This window comes from Leopardus geoffroyi, chromosome B2 (assembly GCF_018350155.1).
Source record: "Leopardus geoffroyi isolate Oge1 chromosome B2, O.geoffroyi_Oge1_pat1.0, whole genome shotgun sequence".
Classification (NCBI taxonomy): Eukaryota; Metazoa; Chordata; class Mammalia; order Carnivora; family Felidae; genus Leopardus; species Leopardus geoffroyi.
In genome coordinates this window covers 64,054,773-64,073,777 of record NC_059332.1, presented here as the reverse complement: position 1 = coordinate 64,073,777, position 19,005 = coordinate 64,054,773, and the positions used below count along the sequence as shown (strand labels likewise).

The following is a 19,005-nucleotide window of genomic DNA, read 5'->3' as shown; positions in this document are numbered from 1 at the left end:
GAACCATCTGCATAAAAAAATAACAGGTGAATCCATGAGAGTAAATGGGTTATCCTATGGAGAAAGACTAAAGAACAATAGGGCTAAAGACAAAACTGTAGAAAATGTCCAAAAGGGGAAAAAACCAGAAAAAGAAATAGTAAAAAAAAAAAAAAAAAAAAAAAAAAAGAAACATAAAAAAAAGAGAGACTAAACCAAATAAAAGATGTAGAATAGTAACTTCAACTTCTTTTACAAAGAAAAAGGTTCAAGAAGGCAGTGGGTAGTATCAAGTGAAGCAGGAAGACCAAGGAGTAGGGAGGAGAGTTGGATTTGGCCATTAGGGGTAAATTAGTATTCTCTAGGAGTACATACTTAGCAGAATGATGGGACTAGAAATGAGTTAAAAGAAGCAGAAGTAAGGCAAAGAAATGAAATAGAGGGTAAAGATCTTGCTTGAGAAATTCAACTTCTAAAGGAAGATTAGAGCTAGTCACTAGAATACAGTGCCTGGCACACTGTGGGTATTTAATAAATGTTCAGTGGCTGAACAAGCCAAGAGCTGTATGTTGAGGGGAAGATGGTATTTTAGGAAGACTTTTTTATGGCAGAAGAGTGTAAGTAATACATTTCAAAGAAAAAGAAAGAATTTAAATATGCCTCCAAATAAGTATAATTCTTGGGTGGAAAAGCAGGAAGGAAAGCTGCAAATGAAAATAAAGGCAGAGAAACTAGCAGCCAACCCCCCCCATTCTGTCCCTAAAACAAGAAAACAAAAAGCTGCAAGTCAAAGCAAAAACACTAGGGTTGGATGGAATGAGAAGAAAGCAAGCTTCTATTCTTTTGTTACAATCGGAAACAACGATGTGAAAACAGTTGGGTTTAAAGACCTTTCCTTCAGGGCCCGTGAGTGGCTTAATCGGTTAAGCCTCCCACTTCAGCCCAAGTCACGATCTCACTGTCCATGGGTTCGAGCCCCGGGTCAGGCTCTGTGCTGACAGCACAGAGCCTGGAGCCTGCTACAGATTCTGTGTTTCCCTCTCTCTCTGCCCTTCCCCCCACTCACACTCTGCGATTGCTCTCTCTCTCTCTCTCTCTCTCTCAAAAATAAATAAATAAAACATTTAAAAAATAAAGACCTTTCCTTCCAGCCAAAATATAGTCAAAGCTAAAGTAAAAATGGTAAAGATATTAAGATGGGGTAAAAATGCCTACAAATGTTGAAGGCAAGTTCACTAAGGACAAATCATGTGTCTATGGAGACTGGCAATGTCAAATGTGAAATTCCCCATGATATACTTTATAAACGATAAATTTCAGTTGTGTGGCCTTGGTGTTCCCAAGAAAATACTAAGTACCATACCAATAAATGACACTAGTCAGTAGTAAACAACCTGAGAGAGAGTATTACTAAAAGATTTACAGATAAAGTATTAAAAGTGGTCCAAATGTTATCACGATAAATACCAAATACATGGAGTATACTTTGCAATAGGGACAAAATCTCACTAAGAGGTTTCATTAGTACCATTTACAAGACTCTGCACAAAGTAAGCTAAGAAACAAGAGCACAAGTAATGTTCCTCTGTAATAAAAATAAGGTATTCTTCATTTTAACTCCTTCAATAAGGCACTGAAAAATGAATAATTAAAAAATTTAAATAATGTAGGAAAATGGTAATACTTGGGGTTAACAAACCAGTACATAATAAAAAGTAAAGGCTATAGGGGTGTCTGGGTGGCTCAGTCGGTTGAGCATCTGACTTCGGCTCAGGTCATGATTTCGCAGTCTGTGAGTTCGAGCCCTGCGTCGGGCTCTGTGCTGACAGCTCAGAGCCTACAGCCTGCTTCGGATTCTGTGTTTCCCTCTCTCTCTGCCCCTCCCCTGCTCATGTTCTGTCTCTCTCTCTCTCTCTCTGTCTAAAATAAATAAACACTAAAAAAAATTTTTTTAAAAAGGTATTTATAAAAGTACATAGTCCTTTCCAAAAATTTGAAAAGTGCCTGACAATAAACTCAAAATTAAAGACATTTAATCTGACCATGAACCACATTTCAAAAAAGAATTTTGATTAAAATGTAAGGGGAGTAACTCTATTTCCATGCTAATAAAAATCAAAATAAGTTTTGGTAGATAAATTATTTTCTTTCAAAAATAAGCATATAGCTATTTTAACACAGCTATGATATATGATAGATGTCCTAAAACTTGGTTCACACACTCACAACATGTATATAAATAACTGACATAAATATGGTATACGTATAATATCAGTTGATAAGAAGCTTTGAAGCAAAACTTAGTACGTAGTTACATTTTACAGAGATACAAAAAAGAACATTTTTACTTATAGTCTGACTGGGCTCAGAGATCAAATCATGTTTCCACATTTACTATTAAAGATCTAAAAATATATATAACTACCCAAAACTAAGTACCATCTTTGAAAACTAGAAGCATAATTTTCATGAAATGTTGGCGGGGCAGGGGGGTGGTAAGGGAAGACACAGGGTAGAACTATATGCAGTAGAGTAATTCTCTCTACAAATAATAATCTCCCAAGTTTTGTTTCTTTTTTAAATCAAAGAAATTCTTATAAAATGTCATAAGAATAAGGAACACTAAAACACACTGTGATCTTCACTCTTCCTTATCCAAAAGATAAAAATCTCAGCGTGTAGCAACCTAAAGATACAGACGTCAATGTAGTAGTTGCCCCTAAATTGGCACAAGTAAATTCTCTAGGATAATGGAAACGCTCTGTATATCTTCATTGGGGTGTTGGTGACACAGTATAGACATTTGCCAAGACACATAAAACTCACTTATATCTGTAAATTATTGTCTCTATAATTATACTTCAATTTTTTAAGTAAAAAAATAAAATGCAGAGGTATAAATAGAAGTGGATTAAATGGAACATACCTACCATTACAGGCAAAAGGATAAACTTAAATTTGAATAGGAGCAACCTCAACAGACAACCAATATGATCACCTAATCATCTCAAAATGCCTTAACATGCATTACTAAAAATGAATTAATTATACTTCACAAATATTCTCAAAAAAGTAATTTATACTCAATAATACCACACAAGTCAATTTATTTATTTACTCAGTAGTACATTTAACAACCAATTCATCACAGTGGATTTACTAAGAAGCTATGTTGCATGGATCAGAAAGATATTCAAGGCAGCAGTACTGAGGGTTTTACCTAATGAACAAATGAATGAATACTACTAATAACTGATAAGCTAACATCGAGTATTTAAAATGTATCAAGTGCTGTTCTAAATGTTTTCCTCATATTAACTTATTTGATCCTCACAACAACCTACAGAAGTAGATACTCTCACTATTCCATTTCATAAATGAAGAAATTGAGGCACCCTGAGGTGAAGTATCCTGTCGAGCTCATCCAGGTCTAACTGTGGCAACCTAACTATCTAGAGACAACTTTCTAAATCACTTTGTTCTACTGCCTTTTTAGAATCAGTTGCCTTAAAATTTTCTAGGTTAAGATAAAGGTTGTGCTCTGTAGAATGGAACCTTGGGGGATTTTTATAGAATAGCAGTCCCAGAATGATTTTTAAAGAAAGTACTTACAAGGCCCACCACAAGAATATTAGATGTCATGCTCATTTGTCTGCGTGATTAACCTTCTCTATACTTTTTTCTCCATACTTTTTTTTAAAACTAAAACTTCATTGTCTACTTATTTAATTTTTAATTGAGCGCATCCTAACCTTATTTCTTATCACAGAAGATCTGATCTTTAAGAGGAGCAGTGTGGTATATGAAGTCATACAAAGCATTCTCTGGTGATACTCATCGAAAGTCTTGCATTCCAAAAGAATAATTCTTATTTCAAGAAACTGACAGTTGAAAACCATTCAAATTGTGTCCAAATACAATTTCAAAAATTGTGTATTACTTAATAATTGTTTTCAAAAGCCTTCCATTTTTAATAATTCACTATCTTGCTGTTGTTAACGGTAACTTATCCCACAGAAAATGAGTGAACTGTAGCCCTCTGACTGGGAAGTTCTGCTCTAAGCTACAGGAAAAGAACAGCTGTCTACCTCAAATAAACTGCCATTCAACCCCTTTTAACAGCTTACTTGAGACAAATATTATTTCTGGAGAACTGAATTGTCCATGGATTTTATGTTTTATCCTTAGTGTGAAATGAACCATTAAAAGGCAATATACCTTGGGTCTTGAATGTTCTGTACCTCCATAACCCAATGCAAACACCAAGTTGTATTTTCAAGCTACACTTCACATTTTCTTGAAGACAACTTAAGAAAAAACATTTGAAATCTGTTACCACAGTTACTATAGAGATGCTATCAAGAACAGTGCCTTATATGCAATGTTCAAAAAGCTATGCTTCCTTGATAGAACAAATAATTTCTCCTCAAGGATCATGAAAATACATAAAGTGTCATATTTCCTTTATGCCCTAGCCAGCAAAAACCTCAAAACCTTAAAAGTGAACTAAATGAATTCTGTTTGACTTTACAGCCTAAAGATCTGTTATTTTTTCCAAATACTTTTAAGATTTAATTTCTTTTAAATATTTAAATCTTGGTTCTATCTAGAATATACTTTGGCATAAATAGGTCTTTAGTACAAAAGTTTTACTTTTTTTAACCAAATCTTTATTTTTTTATATAATCTACTCCCCTCAGTATTGTATTCTATTCTTTCACCCTTACCTCACCCTATCCGTGCCAATTTTTGTGTTCTTTTTGGTGTTTTCTGATTGGAGGCATGTAGGAGTATCACTGAATTTCAACAATATATATTTGTATATTTGGCTAGTTCAAAAAGGGTATAAGAAAAAGTAGTATAAATTCACTGTGAATTACAAATTAAAACCAGTAGAAATAAACATTTTTATTTTAGCAGTTATCCTTAAGTATTAGAAAGATTTTGAGAATTTAAGACTGTCACACTATAAAAATGGCAAGCCCTTCAAATTACAGATTTATCTCTAACAATGCTAAACCACTCAAAACAATCCAAATCAGTCATTAGAACATTTGCTAACTGGGCTATCTTCCAACTATTGGGCCCTGTTTGAAAATCAAGAACATTTCTGTACAGAAGGGAAATCTTTCAAGTCAGTTCTTAGGCAAGAGGTGGTTTATTCTTTATCTTTACCCAGGCTCCCTCTACTGACAGAATAACAAAACAGAGTATGGAATTATACCAGCTAATTTCATCAACACAAAGAAAAGGAATTCATTTTTTAAAGACTTCAAAATCAACATTTTAGGTAAGAATAGACTAAAAACTGAGTTCACTACATACCCAAAAAGAAATAAACATTTGTGAGTGGACAATTCAAGTAACATCCAAATTGTATATGTGGCACATATCATTTTAATATACTACTTTTCAATGTTAACCCTTGGATATAAGAAGGATTAAAGATTTTAAATTCATTTTAAATATTTTTTTAAAAAAATTTTAATGCTTATTTATTTTTGAGAGAGAGAGACAGTGCAAGCAGAGGAGGGGCAGAGAGAGAGGGAGACACAGAATCTGAAGCAGGCTCCAGACTCTGAGTTGTCAGCACAGAACCTGGAGATCGTGACCTGAGCCGAAGTCTGACACTTAACCAACTGAGTCACTCAGGCACCCCTCATTTTAAATATTTTAAATAATCTCTCAGGAAGGAAATGTTTACCTGTATCTGTTCTGGTGTCCATTGGTCTAAGTTGACTGACTTGACCCTGGATATATGAACCCCAAGATTTCTATGGATTCCAGCACATCTGATGCAAATAAACACACCAATATTCCAGGAAGCCCATCGAGGACCTAATTAAGGAGAAAAAACAAAGATAAATATTAAAAACTAAAATAAATATTATGACAGCATTTAAGTGAAACACTCTGATTTTTATACAATTACAATGAAGCCTTACAAAATTCTACATGCTCAAAGTTTACAATGGTACTGGCAGCAAGGTTATAAATCAACCTTCAAGAACTTTAATGAGTTTACTAATTTTGCTTTTCTAGAAACTTTCCCAAACCTAAGAATTTAAAACTAATTTATGTGAATAGTGATTTCACTAGCATATTTAAACCAGGACCAGTAATGTCCCACAGGATAAAGTAAGTTCTTTATTAAGTGTGTAAAGTATTGCTCACTCAGGTCATGATCTCACAGTTTGTGAGTTCAAGCCCACACTAGGCTCTCTGCTGTCAGTACAGAGCCTGCTTCAGATCCTTTGTCCCCCTCTCTCTCTAGCCCTCCCAGCTTGTTTTCACTCTCTCTCTGGCCCTCCCAGCTTGTTCTCACTCTCTCTCTCTCTCACAATAAAAACAAAAAAAAAGACTGCCAACAAATATAAATTAAGGAGTTTTCAATGAAATGTAGAAATTAGTAAGAAATAGACAACCAACATAAAAGAAAAACATACAAAAAGATATGAATGGGTAATTCACATAAGAAGAAATGTATGGACAATAAACATATAAAAATATGCATGATCTCACTAGCAGTTAGGGAAAATGCCCTTTAAAACTACAACAACCCCCATTTTACATTCAACACATTGGGAAAACTTTTTAATCAACTGTTAGAAAGAATGAGGGACAATAACATCTGCCTCAAGAAGTCTATGAAATGGATAAATCCCAAATATAACCCTGATTTAAGAAAGGTTATATACGGGGCGCCTGGGTGGCGCAGTCGGTTAAGCGTCCGACTTCAGCCAGGTCACGATCTCGCGGTCCGCGAGTTCGAGTCCCGCGTCAGGCTCTGGGCTGATGGCTCAGAGCCTGGAGCCTGTTTCCGATTCTGTGTCTCCCTCTCTCTCTGCCCCTGCCTCGTTCATGCTCTGTCTCTCTCTGTCCCAAAAATAAATAAACGTTGGAAAAAAAAAAATTAAAAAAAAAAAAAAAAAAAGAAAGGTTATATATGAACTAAGGTATGTTATGAAATATTAGTTCTTTGGATCATGGTTAAAAAATTCTGAAAAAAATTGTAGAGAAATTACATTAAGGATACAAGAATACAAAGCCTTAGCTATACTATTCTTTATATCTTTGAATGTATTTTCTCAATAATTTTAAATATACTTATGATTATTTTCATATATTGCTTATATAATTAAAGTAAAAATGGAAAAATAAAAGTATCTGGCAATTATGTCAACTATTCAGAAACTTATACTTAATTGATTTTTATAAATCACTTGATTATGAAAAAACTATATACAGTAAGAGGTATCAATAAAAACCAAGCTTTTTAAAACATTAGACTTCTGTTTTAAGTGCATACTTTTTATCTAAAGGTGAGAGTTAAATCTACAAAATAACACCAAACTCAGTAATTACAATGCAGTAAAACTACACACATTCCTCTCGAAAATTCCTTAGGAGGTAGTTTACGCATGTACAATTTATGCCAAAATATCCTGCTTTTAAATTTCAGAAATGATACCTATAACCTGAGAAACATCTAGGATATGTTCTATTTAAATGTTTGATGGCTAACAGCATCGAAATGAATTAGAAACCAAAAGACCCGTATTCAACCTTCTCTGCCACCAGTGAACTGCATAAACTTTCCTGGACTAGTAACAAGGTTCTCAACAAGGTTCTCATATGTTAAGTATAGTCAACATTGGCTGCCTCATTCTTATGTGAGTCTTGTATGGAAAATACTTTGAAAGTTTTAAAGCACTACTGAAGTGCAAGTTATTGTCATACTAAGAAACTTTGAAAATCAATCCTCTAGAAAAAGACAACTCCCCAAACTGCAGTGAGTCCAGAGCCGATGGGAAAAGATTTTCAACACTCTCCAAGTGTGGCTTCCTTCATTTTGTTCTTAAAATAGAATGATTCCCCTCAGAATATGTTAGACCCACAGCCAAATACAAATGGAGACTTTTCTCTATAGCACAATTTTTTTTGATGCAGCAAATGTTATGACTGAATGAATCAGAAAGCATCAATTGCACAATGTGATAGTAACTGTCCATACAGGTAAAAAGTTGTAGCACCAAACAGAGTGGTGCATTCTACAATAACCAAAGATGACAAAGGGATCAAATGTATAAAAGCACTGTACAAGAATCATGCTAGCAGTAATAGAAAAAAATGGCCATTTACTATTGAACAAAAAGCGAGATATAATTAAATGTTAACTGATGTTCAGGTTTTATACAGCTTCATACACTATAAAAAACCATTTATTGATTCCTGCAAGGAAAAAATAAACGGCTATCACTTACTGGAAATGTTAGCCCCAATCGTTTTTTACCAATTGAAATAATAATGCAATTTTGTCAATGCATCTTTCTTTGGAATACACTTATCACATTTTAACTAATATAGTCAGGGACCTTCAAAAATAGACTTTTTAAAAATTTTTTAATGTTTATTAATTTTTGACAGAGAGAGAGAGAGAGAGAGAGCAACAGTGGGTGGGGGAGGGGCAGAAAAAGAGAGAGACACATAAACCAAAGCAGGCTCCAGGCTCTGAGTTATCAGCACAGAGCCCAACGTGGGGTTCGAACTCTGAGCTGTGAGATCACGACTTGAGCTGAAGTCAGAAGCTTAACTGACTGAGCCACCCAGGGACTACCAAAAATAGACTTTTAAAAGCCTAACCAAAATTACAATTGGGTTATTCACTCTATAACACTGGACTTGTAAAATTTACCTGAAATTGATAAAATAATAACTGTTCAACATGGCAGTCATTCAAGTACTGGTATGAAATCCTAATTTTCATTCACCAAACTATTCAATGAGTACTTACCAACTCTGCCAAGTAAATGCTATTGTAAGACCATAGACACAAAGGTAAAAAGCTAAGTTCCCAGAGTGAGGAGGCCAAGCCAAGTATAAATAGGTATAACCACTTAAAAAACAATTTGGTGAAATCCAGTAAAAGTTCTAGATGAATAAACCCTTCTACAAGGCAATCTATTCACACATGCTTAGATACACATACACATAGGTTTACCAAGCTATATATGTAATATGGCATATTTAGTACACATACACACTCACATATAACATACCCTACAGCAGCTATTTTATATGGCAGGTCACAACTCATTAATCTCAATAAGTACTTATTTTTAGAAGAGAAGGAAGAAAGATTTAAGTTCATCACACAAAGGGTAAATATAGTTTTGTTCAACTTTTTTAAAAAATCGATTACATATATGTGTATACAGACACACGTACACACATAAATCAAGTCATGCTGTAAAATGTTTCTCTGGGTCATGGCTGAATATGTCTGAAAAACACACAAAGAAACTAATACATGTATATTTAAGAAGCTTGTACCAAAAAATTTATAGCAGCATGGTTTCTAAATAACTGGAAATAACTTATATGTTCACTAGTATGATTATCTCACCATACAATTTGAAAATGAATAACCTGCATGTATCAACATGGATAAATCTTAATTATAACATGGAGTATCAATTTTAGCATAAGGCAATATACATAAGGGGCAATGTCTCCAACTAAGGAGACAAAGTCTGCTGGAAGGCATGCAGGTCTCACATAGGTGACAAAGCCTGATCTAAAAATTTAAAGGCTGACTAGTAGGCAGTAGGCACAGAATATACCAAGATACACTCTTGGCAAAGGTTAACAAAGGTGAGGTATGGTAGAAGACTTTGGTATGGTTGGAGGCTAGAGTATTAAAAGTATTTGGGGACAGCTTCAGGAGATGATAGCAGGAGGCCTTATATGGCAGGCTCAATGGTTTACCCTGACTCTGAAGAAGGCTTCTAATAGCACTTTCAAGTTCACCATAGCACTCCCACTCACATACTATTTATACATGCCCTGTCTGGCCTTCATGCTTGTGCATTTGTTGCTGCTTCTGCCCAAATGTTTCTTCCTTGGGTCTTCACATGTCTGGCCCACTTTGTTGTACAGGCCTCAATTCACACACTACCTGCTCACAGAGGACTCTCATGACTGTTCTAGCTAGAGTTGCCTCCCCATTCTCCATCACTTACAATACTTCCAGCTATTTGTTCTGAAGTTTACACAAAAATCTAAGATAGAGAAATAAAAATAGGTAATTACCTGGAAGGTTTAATTATTGTAGCAGCTGTATCTCAAACTAAGCTAAGGAAAGGCAAAGTCAGTTCTAGATCAGTATCTCTCAGACTCTAATGTGCATACACAAACCTAGGGATATTATGAAAATGCAGATTCTAATTCTGTAGCCCTGGAATGGCATCTGACATCCTGCATTCCTAAGAAACAACCAGTGATGCCCATGTTGCCATACACAAAGCACATTTAGAATAGCAAGATTTTAGAATATTCTTGACAAGGCTTTAACTCAAGCATTCAGCATATTTTTTTATCTGTTTTCACTACTCTTACTGAGTATATGACTCAAATTGTGAAAATTTATTTTAACATACTAGGAATCAAATCTGCTGAGAAAAAAATCAAAAGTTTATTTAAAATTCAAATATTGGGTTATTTTGAGTTATCCATATCACTATCTCACTAAAAGCAACACAAATAAGCTAGCATCAACTAAACTAATATTACTCATCTCATAACCACAATCACACTAAAAGCTCCAGTAAACAGAAGATGTTATTTGGCCTCACTAATATTAGCACCTTAACTCATATCCATCACCAGTGAATATACTGAATAAACTTGTCTTGTAGCTTTTGTACCATTTGAGAAATAAGATGAAACTGCATTCTCATCTGAGAAGGAACTTCTCTTAAGTTTCTGATTACCATGATAGACTAGCAAACAGAAAAACTACTTTGAATTTTCTTTATATAAATAGAAAATAAAACAAGATAAGGAACGGAGAGTACAACATTAACTGCTAAATGTAATTTCTTTCTAAGACTGGTTCTTCTATAAAGCCTTCTCCAATTCCCCCCAAAAATTTTTTAACATTTATCACAATGTTTTGCAGTTAATTGTTTTAGCTATCTTTTCTGAGAAACCGTGATCTCTTTAAGAAAAGGATCATTTTATTGATTTCTGGATGCAGCACAACATCTGGTGTAAAAATGTAGGCAGCCTCTAGCTTACAAATGATAGCTAAGGCCTTGAGCCACCTGAGTTACTGCTGCCAAAATTGCTAGAAGGTTCTTTTAGAGGAAACCACCACCATACTGAATATTCAAGACATCGTTTACCATATTTCCAAATATACTGTCTGATGAAATCCTAATAAATGTGAGGTAGGAAATATTACCACACCATTTTCAGAAGTAAGAAATTTAGGGTTTTAAATGCTAGAAAGGGGGGAGAAAGAGCCAAGACTATGCCGCGGACATATCTCAATATGCAACTATGGAAACTCTCCATCTCCTACTATGGTATTTCCAACCTTCCAAACAAAATTCCTTTACACTGGCAGACTGCTTTTACTTCATTGTGTCAACTTTTTGAAATGCCAACTCACTTACTGTGGAGGCCAATAATATAGACTAAAGATGCAAATAATCTTTTCAACTCTCCAGAAGTATCAATGCTTCCCACATTATTATAATTAACTTTATTTCTTTCCCCATGATCCCCAGGATTACAGGCAGTAGAACTGGATTTGGTTTGATCTGTTGAAGAAGAAAATTGCAAAGGATAGAGAATTTTGATCAAGGGGGAAGACAGGGGAGAGGGAGGGCAAAAATCAACTGAGCTGTAAAGAGTATTTTCATAACACCATCACAGTAGTGGATGCCTAGGGAAAGGGACACACAATAAAAGGATCCTAGGGGCACCTGGGTGGCTCAGTCAGTTGAGCGTCCGACTTTGGCTCAGGTCATGATCTCGCGGTCTGTGAGTTCGAGCCCTGCATCGGCCTCTGTGCTGACAGCTCAGAGCCTGGAGCCTGCTTCAGATTCTGTGCCTCCCTCTCTCTCTGACCCTCCCCTCCCCTGCTCATGCTCTCTCTCTCTGTCAAAAATAAGTAAAACATTAAAAAAAATTTTTTTTTAATAATAAAAAAAAAAGGATCCTAAAGATGGGATGCCTGGGTGGCTCAGTTGGTTAAGAGTCTGACTCTTGATCTTAGCTCAGGTCAGGATGTCATAGTTTTTGAGTTTGAGCCCAGCCCACGCTGGGCTCTGCCCTGACAAGGCAGAGCCTGCTTGGGATTCTGTCTCTCCCTCTCTCTTCTCCTCCCCCACTCTCTCACTCTCTGTATCTCTCTCTCAAAATAAATAAATAAACTGGAAAAAAAAAAAAAAAAAAAAAGGAGAGGCTCCAGGGTGACGTGGCTCAGAGGGTTAAGCACCTGATTCTTGACTTTGGCTCAGGTCATGATCTCATGGTTCCTGAGTTTCTCTCAGGTTCATGGGATTCTCTCTCCCTCTCTACCCCTCCCCTGCTTGCTTGCTCTCTTTCTCTTTCAAAATAAATAAATAAAACTTTAAAAAATAAAAGAAAAAAGATACTAAAGAGAATAGCCTGCATCAAAATATTGTCCACAATCAAACATGAAACAAGGAAGAAGCTCTCTCTTTTGCTATCACAAGGCCTTTTGTTCTTTACCCGAAAGTTCTGATTAGCCTTTCATTGTTCATGGTCAGCTAGGTCTTGCTGATCAGAAAGAAAACCAAGCAACAACCCATGAAAACATGTTTTCTACCTTGTAAACAGGTGAACTACAACCTTGCAAAAGAACCTGTACATGTATGTTGCAGGGAGGGGAATCACTACAAATAAGCATGAAGAGGGGTCTTTTGGGAATAACGGTATGTTCTAAAATTTTATTATGGTGATAGTTGCAAAACTCTGTTAAAACATTAAAAAAATCACTGAATTAGACACTTAAAATAAGTGAACTTTATAGTATGCAAATTATATCACAATAAGGCTGTTTTTAAAAAAAAAAACAAAAAACCTGTGTAGGGGTGCCTGCATGACTCAGTCGGTTGGATGTCTGATTTTGGCTCAGGTAATGATCTCACAGTTCATGAGTTCAAACCCCACGACAGGCTCAAAACCTGTGCTGACAGCTCAAAACCTGAAGACTGCTTTGGTTCTGGTTTCTGTGTCTCCCTCTCTGCCCGTCTGCCACTTGTGCTCTGTTATCTCTCTGTCTCTCTCTCTCTCTCTCTCTCTCTCAAAAATAAACATTAAAAAAATTTTTTTTAAAAATCCTGTGTACATTTCTTTAAATATAGACATGAACATCACACATTATTTTTATTGCTTTTCCCTTACTTTACCAGAAAAAAAGAATGGCAGCCAGTAGTAGAAGTAGAAGTTGAAGTTGAGAATACACTAGTTGATGATCTCAGGATATAGAGCCCTGGCAGAAACACAGAAATGTCAGGCAAGAAGTCATGGATGCAGGTGCTATTAAAAAGGTTTCAGCATAAAACCAAAAAGTTTAAAGAGAAGTTCCATAAGTAGTATTTCAACAAGTGTCAAACCATTTCTTTCAGCAAATACACTCAACAGAATAATTTTTTTTAAATATTAACTATTTAACATACAATGTTTTACTAAGAAGGAAATAAAATGTTCTTTAAAATATTCCTTTTATTAAAATCTGAAAGTAACATATTTTGGTATGACCTAGTCACCTATGGTTAACCTACCTCAAATTCATGTTTTCCTATAAAGTAGCATCAGTACTGTTAAAGATGACATGTAGGGATGACATTTGATAATCACAGTTCCTAAGTGGCTTTACAAGTTTCAAAGAATCACTACAATGCTGATTAGAAGGATCATGCTGTTTTAATCAATCACTTCCTGGAGGCTGGAATATGAAGCATTAATAGTGGCCAAGCGATTATGATTACTAAAAACTGAGCTCACAGAAATTTCCTATCTTAAAAACAAAACAAAAACAAAAACAGAAACAAAACAAAAAACAACCTCAAACAAAAAAAGCCCTGTAAGTGCAAAGATCACCTGCAACAACAGAGGTAATTAATTTCTTCTACAATTCGTCTGAAACAAAACTGACATTAAATGGTAAGAAAAGAATATTTTTGTTTTATTAAAAAAAATCAACTTTTAACACACTACAGTTGTTTCTCTTCAGTATCTTATTTGCTAAGAACCTTATGTACAACCAAACCAATAACAGAATAGAATATAAACCTTTAAAAGAAAAGTTCTAGAACAAAGGAATTTTAAAACCTCTCTATTCAGAAAAAGCATTAAAGTTATAACATTTAATTCCCTCAGAAATGTTTTTTTTTCCTTAAGTCTGTTACAGTCAGAATAGCAGCACATGTATTTAACCAACAAATATTTACTGAATGCTTACTATTTCAAGGCACTACTGTTTAAGACTCTGGAGATTCAGTGATAAAACCGATAAACTCCTGCCCTCATGGAGCTTATATTCTAACAGAAAGCTGTACACAAACATGTAAAAGTAACAGTATGTCAATGGCAGTGAATATTATGGAGAAAAATAAAGGAAAAATGGAAAGAAGGAAGGGAAAGGTAATTGTTATTTGGTCAGGAAAATTTGTATTTCACCACAGATCTGAAGAAAGTAGGGGAACACACCATGCAGCTATCTGGGCAAGAGGAATTAAGGCAATAGGAACAATAAACACAAAGGACCTGAGGAAGTGGATATGCCTTCCTCACGTTTAGGCATACCTTAAGAAATGTTTAAGACATGTTTAAGAATTACCAATGAAGGGTTTCTGGGTGGCTCAATATGTTAAGTTTCCCACTTTGACTCAGGTCATGATCTCACCGTTCATGAGTTCAAGTCGCGTTGGGCTCTGTGCTGACAGCTCAGAGCCTGGAGCTTGTTTCAGATTGGTCCCTCTCTCTCTGCCCCTCCCCTGCTCACACTCTGTCTCTCTCTCAAAAATAAATAAACATTTATTCTTATTTATTTATTTAGTTTATTTAAGAGAGCATGGAAGAACAGGGGAGAGGCAAGAGAAAGAAGAAAAGAGAGAATTCCAAGCAGGCTCTGCACTGCCAGCACAGAGCCCGATGCGGAGCTGGAACCCATTAACTGTGGGATCATGACCTGACCTGAGCTGAAATCAAGAGTTGGATGCTTAACTGACTGAGCTACTCAGGTGCCCCTCAAAAATAAGTAAACATTTAAAAAAAAATTTTTTTAAAGAATTACCAATGAGGTTTTGTTTGTTTTTTAGGGTCTATGAAGGGCTACTTTTACACCCCTACATCAAATACAGTAATAAAACATTTACTATGAAATATTTGTAAATGACTGTTGCTCAAACTATTTGAGAATAAACCATCATAATCACTACATCTACAGACTTCCAGCACTTTAATTCAGTGCCCAGCACATGCTTAGTAAGTATGAAACAAAGACAAGAGAGAAATAGATAAAGCTAAATAAGAAAAATACTGCTAAGATTCCTCCAAAGAAAGTTTGGAGCATGGGCTTCTATTCCATCAGGCATGGGAAGAGGTTGTAAGGCAAAAACAAAAAGTAGTCTACCCCCTAATCTCTCCAAACTTCAAAGTCTAACTGCAGGATACAGAGGAGGGAACTATACTCAAAGACTTATGTCCATTAATTATCTTAGGAAAGCAGACTGTTTACAAATGCTCTAACATCAATCTAAAAGCTTGCTTATTTTCCTAACACTCTTTTCATTTGTATTTGTTGAATCTGACAAATCAAAAAGTTATTCCTCGCATTATTGGGACAACTGGTGAAATCAGAGTAATATCTATAGATCAGATAATAGTATCAAGGTAATTTCCCATTTTGGTAACTGTACTGTCGTTATGTAAGAAAGTCCTTGTTTTTAGAAGATAAACACTGATGTATTTAGGAATACAGGAGCATATCTCCAAGAGTCCAGGAAAAAAATTAAAGTATACATACAGGAAAAAGAAAACAAATGTGGTAAAATGTTAACATTTGAAGAGTGGAAAAAGGGTGAGGGAGAGTACTGCATGAATAGTTTCCTTCATCTTATTATATGCTTTCATTTGTAGAAATGAATAATAAATTATCATTCCACAGACAACTATAATAAAAATAATTAAGAAAAAATTATCTCTGTATTTACACTTCTTCGAACGTCAGGTTCTTCATCTGAAAGTGAAAATACCACCATCTTCCATAATCAAATGACCACTATGAACCTCAAATGACAAAATCCACATGAAAGCACTCTGTACTTACAAATCATTTTTGTAAGACTAGTATGGCCTTTTCCCTGTATCCCACACTTTTCCTGCTAATATCACCTACTACTATTAAAAGGCCAAAATCTGCACTTCCCATTCCACTGATTATATATAAAATAATAGTTTTTAAGGAGAAATAACACATTAAAGGTACATAGATTATGGGACTTCTCAATATCAGAAATACAAGAAAGTATTTTTTATAATTGAGAAAATGTGGCATATCTCTTCTCTAAACATCACATTCTTTTAATTTTTTTTTTTTAATGCTTATTCATTTTTGAGAGGGAGATATGGAGCGTGAGTGGGGGAGGAGCAGAGAGAGGCAGACAGGCTCCAAGCTGTCAGCACAGAGACTGATGCATGGCTCGAACTCACAAAATGAACTCACGAACTGTGAGATCATGACCTGAGCTGACATCGTCAGGTGTTCAACCAACTAAGCCACCCAGGCACCCCGCTAAGCATCAAATTCTTAATAACCAATCTGGACACCACACCATCACCAATTAAACATGCCCAAGATGAAATCCACCTCTCCACTTAACTCTTCCCTCTTACCCTCCTTTTCACACAGCTCTTCCTGATTCCTCCAACTCAGCTGGTAATAACACTACCCAGCTAATGACTTAAGGGGAGAAATAAAGAAGTCATTCTTAACTCCTCTTTCTTGCATCATCCATAACCATTCCATCAAGCAAACACCCTAATCATTTTATTTTTTTAATTTTTTTCAAATCTATGACTAATCTCATTCCAGCTGGGCCTCTGCCCCAGTTCAAGATCTCATCATCTAGAGTCCTAGACTACTACAATGTCCTCTGAAATAACCTCCTGGATATAAACACTGCTTTTCAGACTTACAAACCATCAGATAAAGTTTAACTCCCCTAAGCATCACTTAACAAGGCCCTTCATGGTCAGCTTCACCTACTTCCCTAGCCCAACTTCTAGTAATACTGAAATTATTTTTAAGATTTCTCCTAACCACTTAAGAAGAATTATTACATTTTGGATTTTATTGTCTTGTTTTGTTAATTTGTCCGTTTCTTTCTAAAGTTTCTAGCAGTATAATTTTTTGCAAATCTCAAAAAGAGATTTTCACATATACTCCACAGCCAAGACAAAAAGGAAATTTTCTAACTCTGAGCCTTGTGAGAAAAATGCCACTAGAAAAATGGATCATGGTTATCAGAAATACAAGGATTAGTCTAGGCTTGTGGGCAAAAAGTAAATGAGGCAAAGGGAATCAACTTATACTCAAGAATTTCCTTACAAGTTAAGACTGAAGTAGGGCTGTATATAATGATATGCCTAATGACCACTGAACAAAGAAAGTCTTTAAGTTGAAATGGGAGAAAACTTTATATATATTTACCCTAGTACCAATGACCAAGAAAAAATAAAAATACAGGAAACACAGCTTGTGTGGAGAAGGGGACAATTAATAAAATATTCTGTTTTTGTCATTTAACAAAATCTGCTCTGAGAAAAATCAGCAAGTCATATAACTTTTTATTTCCCAATCAACAGCACGAAAATAATACATTAAACTTAAAATTTAACATATTTTTTCTGGAATCCTCATGCATTTATAGTCTTCTAAGACCTTTAGGTAGGAGCACCTGGGTGGCTCAGTCAGTTAATTGTCTGACTCTTGATTTTGGCTCAGGTCATGATTTCATGGTCAGTGGTGAGATGGAACCCTACATCAGGCTCCATGCTGGGCATGGAACCTGTTTAAATTCTCTCTCTCCCTCTTCTTCTGCCCCTCCCCAACTTGTGTGCATGTGCACGCACGCGTGCATGCACGTGTGCACTCTCTAAAAACAAAGAAAAAAAAAAGACCTTTAGGTAAAAATACCTAAGAAAAATGAGAATTAATACCCAAATATGTCTCCCCAATATATTAAAGAAAAAAATGCCATAGTTCTATTAAACAGTGTAACTAGAAACAAATTCACCTAAAAGTACCACTTGAAAATGTGTTAGATTTATGCATTTTTAATACTAAGTTTTAAATGTCTGTTTTCAAGTCTTTTTAAATGCCAAAATAATTCACTTTTAAAAATAAGTGTTTTATTTTCTTCTGCTCAAGGCAAAAGTAAGAAGAAAATAAGACCATACTCTCAATGGCTTCCACACATATGAATTAAATTTTATTTTCTCCTGTTAATCTATCTCTCATGTCAATTTAATTCTTAGACCAGCCAGAAGAATTCTGAAGGGTAAAGAAAATGTTTCCTCCCCAACAATTCTTAATCCTACATTTTATTCTAATATTATTCTAATTCCCAATGTTAAATTCTAGAAACTACATTAAACATTGGTTTATTTAATATACCCTAGGCCTATTTATTAGCAACTCAATTATTCTATTTTTTTCTTTCATTCCTGAATTCTAGGTCCCATTATTATTAGATTACACATTCATGCCAAAATTCTAGAAATACTCATCACATAAAATAATTCAGAAAATCGTGGATAGGTATCTTAATTTTGATTAATGGGGGCACCATATGGCAGTATGAGAAAGATTTAATTTATTTCCATTTGTTCATTAATACAAAAGCATTTATTAAATACAAGCAGGGTTACATAATTTTTTTAAAATATGTGAATATTTCAAGTGTCCAGAAAATAAATGGAATGACAGTACAATCTAAACAATAATATGAACCCACTTTAATCTCTATTTTACACAGATCCTATAGTAGTTTACCAAATCACCCTCTGTGCAGCTAGATAAAAGTTTCTTTCAGAAACAGTTTACTATGGTATATATCTGGTCCACATGAAACCGTGAGAAAAGGCAAGTTCAAAAAATGCAGTATCAATAAACACGATCTCCACTAAAAACAAGAAATTAGTTCA

The 19,005-nt window shown here is 35.0% G+C and overlaps 1 protein-coding gene across 1 annotated transcript in view; it reads right to left on the bottom strand.

The window, feature by feature from the left end:
* The window catches only part of SMAP1 (small ArfGAP 1), a 203,171-nt gene that overhangs the window by 150,839 nt on the left and 33,327 nt on the right, over positions 1-19,005 (bottom strand). The window contains exon 2 of the mRNA XM_045498703.1: positions 5,684-5,817. Coding sequence (XP_045354659.1) covers positions 5,684-5,817 — 134 coding nt within the window. The remainder of the gene's footprint in view (positions 1-5,683; positions 5,818-19,005) is intronic.